This window comes from Musa acuminata, unplaced genomic scaffold, assembly GCF_036884655.1.
Source record: "Musa acuminata AAA Group cultivar baxijiao unplaced genomic scaffold, Cavendish_Baxijiao_AAA HiC_scaffold_1139, whole genome shotgun sequence".
In the NCBI taxonomy this organism is placed as follows: Eukaryota; Viridiplantae; Streptophyta; class Magnoliopsida; order Zingiberales; family Musaceae; genus Musa; species Musa acuminata.
This window is the reverse complement of record NW_027021351.1, coordinates 349,643-356,661: the sequence shown is the minus strand read 5'-3', so window position 1 is coordinate 356,661 and position 7,019 is coordinate 349,643. Positions and strand designations below refer to the sequence as shown.

General features: G+C 38.9%; 2 protein-coding genes across 2 annotated transcripts; one reads left to right on the top strand and one right to left on the bottom strand.

Annotated features, from left to right (window-relative positions):
* Positions 1-658: 658 nt before the first annotated feature.
* Positions 659-2,882, bottom strand: LOC135671379 (D-amino-acid transaminase, chloroplastic-like). Its single transcript, XM_065179457.1, has 4 exons — positions 2,668-2,882; positions 2,352-2,527; positions 968-1,641; positions 659-883 (listed from the first exon to the last, which is right to left on the bottom strand). Exons 1-4 carry the CDS (start codon positions 2,722-2,724, stop codon positions 792-794), a joined length of 999 nt encoding a protein of 332 aa, XP_065035529.1. The 5' UTR covers positions 2,725-2,882; the 3' UTR covers positions 659-791.
* Positions 2,883-3,404: 522 nt separating this feature from the next.
* LOC135671380 (signal recognition particle 19 kDa protein-like) lies at positions 3,405-6,290 on the top strand. The gene is made up of 4 exons (XM_065179458.1): positions 3,405-3,560; positions 3,810-4,008; positions 4,090-4,189; positions 5,893-6,290. The coding sequence occupies exons 2-4, from the start codon at positions 3,832-3,834 to the stop codon at positions 6,027-6,029; spliced, it is 414 nt and encodes a 137-aa protein (XP_065035530.1). The 5' UTR covers positions 3,405-3,560; positions 3,810-3,831; the 3' UTR covers positions 6,030-6,290.
* The last annotated feature ends 729 nt before the right edge of the window (positions 6,291-7,019 follow it).

Genomic DNA, 7,019 nt, shown 5'->3' with positions numbered 1-7,019 from the left:
AAACCTATCTAGTCGACTTCTATTAAAAAGGTGAAGAGACCGACTAGGGTTAGGGTTAGTTGAGAGGTTGCTTCTTAGAGTAGGAGTCTTATTAGGAGTTGGTTAAAAGTATGAGTCATATTAGGAGTTAGGGTTTAGAAGCCCTGTAAATAATCATGTATTTATTTATTTTTGATAAGCAATAAATGAATCTTCTTAGTACTCTTTGAACAACAATTTAGAGAAAGAAACCCTAAGTTCTAAAGAGACCGGTCCCCGATAAGTCCTCTTCAATACTGGAGATATTTGGCAAATCTGCTCCATTAGCTCCTTTTGTTTTTTCTTTTTTTTTTTGTGATGGGGTTAGTCACAAGACAAGGCAAGTCAAAGCTCAACTTTCTATATGTGTTGAAGTCAACAACTCCATCATAAAAGAATACATTAGTAACAAGAAATCACAAAACAGTCGGAGCAAATAGTCTGCTGCTGCTATATACATGCATTTATGTTGTCTTTGTCCATATCTCTTGCTGGATAACAATGTCTAAGTTGGACAACAAATTTAAGCTCTTCGAATGCCATAACAACATGCAACAGCTGCACAAGAAGGAATGGTTGAGAGAATGGAGGAAAAATATATTATGATCTTGAATTGGACTCATTTAAAAGAAAAACAAGCTGAACAAAGACAATTCAGGAGTAGCTTCACTATTGCCAGCACGAAATTGTTCAGCATACATTCTAGAAATGATAAAAGCTACAAATTGTAGATTCATGAAGAGTAAATCAGTCCAATCAGATACGCAAACAGTTTAATTATAGGGAACTTGAATCCTTTCTGGACCCGCAATCATATCCTCCCAGAGCAGATCAGAGAGAGCGAGCGTCACTTCCCCAACTTTTCCTGACATAAACATGAAAACATAACTACATAAGAGAGTCGCAACCAAGAATTTAGTATTATCTGCAACGAAAGAATAATTACTACCATCTCCAATTAGTTGATCATCCCACTGCACTATAGGCATTACGGGCAGCCCACTCCCAACAAACATCATTTCATCTGAATCTTTAGCTTGATCTATTGTCATATGAGCAGTCCTGATGGCTTTCAGGAGACCTTTCTCGATTAACTTGGGTGCTAGCGCCACAAGCCTCTTAACGGTGCAGCCACTAAGTATCTTATCGAATGGTGGAAGCAGCAATTCCTTGCCCTTGCTTATAAATGCAACATTAACATTAGGGCCCTCTGCAATATAACCCTGGTCGTCAACCCAGATCGAGGCAAAGGCACCCTTCTCTTCTGCTTCCATTACCGAAAGAACGTTTTGGATATAGTTCACATTCTTCATAGTAGCAAATAGAGGAGGCTTCATTGGTATGGTGGATGTAATAACTTTGACACCTTCCTTGCATTGAGAATAGTCAACATCAATAACTACCGCATAGAAGGCGGCCTCTGGACAGCCTGCTGGTGATAACAAGAAATTCCCGGGACCTGCACTCAGCCAGTATCTAATTGAGCCCCTTTTGCACTTGGATGCTGCAGTCATTTGGATAAGTATGCTACGCAAAATTTCGCGAGGGAAGGGGGAAGTGATCTTTGCTTTCGACGCAGACCTCAAGAATCGGTCCAAGTGGGCATCCAGTTCATACAGATACCTGTATATGTACACTCAGAGTCACATAAGCAATTACATTTTGGACGAGGAAAAAATCATGTTCAAACCAGCCAACCCTATTTTACATCCTTTTTTGTGCTGTGCATTTTATTCAAATGAGAAGTAAACTAAACAATGTTTCGGTCAACCATATTTTGCAATTTGCAGACCCTAAACTCTGAATTCGATTTACCACTACCTCTGTTTTCTTTATAAAAGCAAATGCTTCTCATTTCCTTATACCTGATTAGATATCTTCTTTGCAACAATAATGGTTTAAGACCCACCTATGTCAGATAGCTGTAAGTCATTTACCTCCGCAAGTCAAATCCTTCTATTGCAACTCCATGAAAAAGGTAAATTCACATGCATATCCAGAATAATCAGAGCTAACAATGAGTGGTTAACTCAAATAATTATAACAGAAAGGAAAAATGATGGGTAGTAAACAATGTAGAAATTTGGTTCTTGGATAGCATGTGTGAGATCCGGATGCTATGTAGAAACAAATAGTGAATCAAACTTATATAACAGTGACTAACAAGTATCCTAGGAAATCCAAAACCATGGTCTTTCAATCAGATTTCAACAAGGAAACTAACCACCGAATGCAAAATATAAACCAGCTGAAACAACTCATTCTAGACTACAAGCTGAACTTTGTATGAAACCATTTGCAAAGAGAGCAACATAAGTAAAATTTGTGCCCACCCATCCATAAGCATGGCGGTATCGAACACGCCATGCCCTCTATGAACCATGTGATCGTCGATGGGGATCACCATCACGGTCGGATCAAGAATTATCCCCCCGAAGACGCTGGAATACATCGCCGGGTACGGTTGCTTCTTCACGCTGCTCCATTTCTCCTTCAGCTTCTCCACAACCTAACAATCAGTTCGATCAACAACTCACTCGAATAAAAGAGGGAACTTTCTGCGATTAGGTTTCCGTAGGCTTTCAATTCAGACAGAAACGATGCCGATAGAAGCTGAAACTCGAAGGAAAGAGGTTTCAGTTCGTCTACCTCGGTGGCCGACGAGTAAACTGGAACGCGGTGATGGCCTGAAACGTCGTCCTCCATGGCGAGGGAATCGAAGGGCGGAGCGCAGGTGGGCGGGCGTTCGCCGAGGCGAGGAGGGGTTAAGTAGAGACGCGAAGAGATGCTTTCGCTTGTCGAGTAGCGACGGAGGAGGCCAAATGATGGAGATTAAACGTTACTTTGTTGCCGGCCGCTCTCTAAGGACAGCTATTGCTATTATAATCTCCGCAGGTTAATACTCGTATCTTCCATCATAATTACGGGCGTTAGATGTGGCGTTATCTTCGATCGAGATGGTCAGTAAATTGTGTTGGTCAACGTGATTAATAGATCACAATTGGATTGGGCCAGAGCTCGCTGGGCCGGCTTGCGCCGCTGGGCTAGCCGGATCAGCTCAGAGCCGAGTCTGATGATCCGCGCCGGCTCTAGTCGTTTATTTTTTTTACTGATATTATCCCTTTTAATAAGAAATATTAGTGGGGTTCATCTCACCTTTCAACCATGCCTCCTCCCTCTATTATCGGGTTTAGTTCGGATCGGATCGGATCATCCTATAATATAAATTCAAATAATATTATTGGAATCAGATATAAGATCTAAATAAAAAGGAGATTACCATAGCTTTATTTTTCCGTTATTTTCTTTGTATTATTCAGATATCTCATTTATTTGCTGATAGTGCTCGGAGGCGGATTCTCTACCCGAGGGAAGCGAGTGGCGTGAAGCGACCAAGCGGGTCAGGTTCGGATCTAACGAATCCGGATCCGAAATCGCAACACGATATCAGTTTAATCGGAGAGGGAACGACGGGTTCCCCCCTCTTCATCGCGTACGAACTCCGTCGCCGCCCGCAGCGATTCCTCCTCCTCCCTCTGTTGGTAAGATCTCGGTGAACTTCTTCTTCCTTGATCCTCTCTTTAAGCCCTAACATCGATGTTTCTACCCCCAAAGGATCACCACCCCCCTTTCATCATCGATCGATCTGCTCATCTGGGACTCGATGATGATCGCTGTTTGGATCCTTAGCTAATTTGATTTGATTCCGTATAAAGACTGGATTTCGAACTGATCCAAAGTTGAATTTGTTGTCCGATTAGGATTGATTTCTGTTCCATGTGACCTCTCAGATCGTTGCTGGTGGAATCGAGGATGCAGATCGAAGTACCCAATATAAAGAAATGGAATGTGATATACCCGGTGTACATCAACTCAAAGAAGACGGTCACCGAGGGCCGCAGGGTCGGTGCGACGAAGGCATGCGAGAATCCCACTTGCATTGAGATCGGTGACTGCTGCAGTTATCTCAAGATTCCATTTGCCATCGAGGTGCGTCAACCCACGGCACTTTTCTCCTTCCTCGGTTCATAATTTGTTGACTCGTAGATGTATGCCTTTAAACCTCTGCAGTTAGACAAGGCATATTCTCGGGACTTCATGCAGAGAGGGAGGGTCAGAGTCCTGCTGAAAAGAGAAGATGGGTCTCTCTGTAACACCGACATTGGTTCAAGTAAGGGATCTCGATATCTGGATTTTTCTCCATGTTGTATAACTATGTTTTCTATTACTAGGTAAACAGGAACATTTGTATATAAAGTTATTTCAGAGCCAAAAGTGCCAACCATGTGGTACAGTTGATGGCCAATGTTAAGCTGATGTACCAAAGAACATTATGATGCTTTAGACTTCAGATACTTGTCAGATTTCTTCTTTATGACTTTGGAAATAATAATAAGGTATTTCTAAGGACCTATTCTTGTTGGTACAACAAAAGAAGGAAAGTTTTGTAGAATACATTGTGAATGTAGGTTTTGCTGAATATTTTTGCTGGTAATTTGCCAGTGAACAAATTCATCATTCATTTTGTAAGTAAGAAGGAAAACTAAGATTATTTTTTGTGTGCCAAAGTGCTAGAGTTTCACGCTAAGGTTTTAAGTAGATGAGGACTTGATTATTTAAGTGGTATTCTTCTTCTTTCAGTTTCTTTCTAGAGCAAGCCAGGAAAACTAAGTATTGTTATCATTATTACTAGTGAATTCGAACCTCATTGATTCTCATGTAATATTGTAAATTCAGAAGTTTATGCAGCATGGCTGCATAATTGATTTCTTCCGGTATGTGATGTATTCGTGCCACAACCATTATGAGCCACAAAACTAATTCTCATGTGCTGTGGTCTTTTAATTTATAGTATTAGGTTCAAGGATCTTATGTGATTCAGTTCACTCTTCTAGTTGAATTTTGCTCCATTCTAAAAACTGGAGAGGATGGTTGTGTTGGAGTTCACTCGTATCTTCTTGCACTTTTTTCCTAGTAAAAAGTGGCAATGATGGTCTTCATAGTGGCCAGACAATGCAGTGTTCTGCGCCTACAATTACAACAGTGCACCATGTATAGAGTGTTTTTTATGCTTAAATTTGTGGTGTCCAACATGGTAGCCTTTAACAAGATTAAAATTCAATAAAAGTTCTGAATATATTTCAGCTTTCCTAGTTCTCCCTGAAACCTCTGTTTGCTCCAAATGGATCTGTAGTATATTTTAGTCTGATGTTCTCAACTCATTTGATCTTTTTTTTAACATGTTTATTTCATCATTTTGTTTTCTACTGGGACTATACCTGGTTGCTTACAAATAAAAACATCTTTTTCATACTTTCTCACAAGCATTACATGATATTTTCATCTTGGTCACACTAACATTTTTTTTACATGATTTTTCATGAGTGTTTGACACTCTGGTCTATGAGGCATGAATTATATTAATTTGAGGGCCATGCCACAATCAAACAGAAATTTTGATGTTCTCTTCGTTTTAACTGCTCCAATGTGGATAATGTCTTCATCATTCCTTTCTTCATTATTAATCTTTACTGCTACTTATTGATCTTAAATTTATCTCACTACTACTCATAATTTATTCTGCAACCATTCAAATTTAACTTAGAAATTCTGAGATTACCTGCCAGCCATCAAAAAGAAGAGTTGCGCTCCTGTGGCCAGTTAATGAACACTTTTTATTTTTCAGGGTCCTCTAGAATGAGATTATTCAATTTTCAGTCTATCCAACAAATATTATTTTACATATGAGAACTTTGCATTCTGTTCCCTCGCCACCGCTTAGTGGATTTTCATTAAGGACCATCCAACCTATCTTTTTTCCTATTTTCTTCTTGTTTCTTGTCAATGCACTTACCAGTTGTTGATGAACTACAGAAAAGCAACTGATGCTGAGGGTAGCGGAGTTAATTCCGAAGCACCATGGAAGGACTAAAAAGCAGGAGCCTGCGAACACTTCTACTGCAACAGTAGGACCTTCAAAATCCGGAAAGGGAGGAAAGAAGAAAAGATGATCGAATGCCAATTACAGACGCATCGCCTCTAGAAAGTTTGTCGGAAGAATATAAAATTACCTTTGAAGCTAACTTTCGAGTGTCAGAAATCTTCGGTAACATGACTTTGTCCACATATTCATACCGTTGCACTTTTTGACTTTCATCTTTTATCTTTTTCCTGTCATATTAGATTTTACTCAGAATATTTAGTGTAGTTGTTGTCGGCCCTTTTGATTGCTTAACTCGTACCAATTTATGAACAATATCTCATCACGTGTAGTCGAGTCTTTTTCATTGCTTGTGAATCTTTTTGAATTAGATAGATCGTAAACCGCATCAGATATGAATCTTTTTGAAGTTTCAGGATGAATCGGATACATATCGTAAGCTAGGTAATGAATCTTTTTGAAGATTTATTTTATTGCAATTCCAAGATAGATTTAAAATGCTAGTAGAATTTTGGCTAGTCAAGATGTATAGTGGTAGTTAGGGATCTAAAAAGTTGACATTCATGAAACAATGTCCCATATCCATATTTGGATTATCAAATTTTGAGACACTCTTGAGATATCATATATATAAATCGAGGATTAATTATAGATTACATCATATAGTTAGATCTCTTTAGCATTTCGATCTCTAGATAAAAAAATTTATATTAAAATCTTAATAGTTATGAAAGTGAATGAAAAAATTTATATTAAAATCTTAATAGTTATGAAAGTGAATGACGCCGAAGAGGAGGATTAAACAATATATTTAGGATAAAACATTTAGGATTAAATAATATCTTTTTAGTGTTTCGATCTGATCTCTAGATAAAAAAATTAGGATTAAACAATATATGCATGAATGTCGTCAAACGAGGAAGAGGAGACAAAGCGGTATGACATTGACACAAATCTCACTATCAATATTCGAATCGACATCGATAAGGTATACCATTGTGTCGTTATCACCAACCACTACCACAATAATCACCTACGATACCATTGTCCGCCACTATCA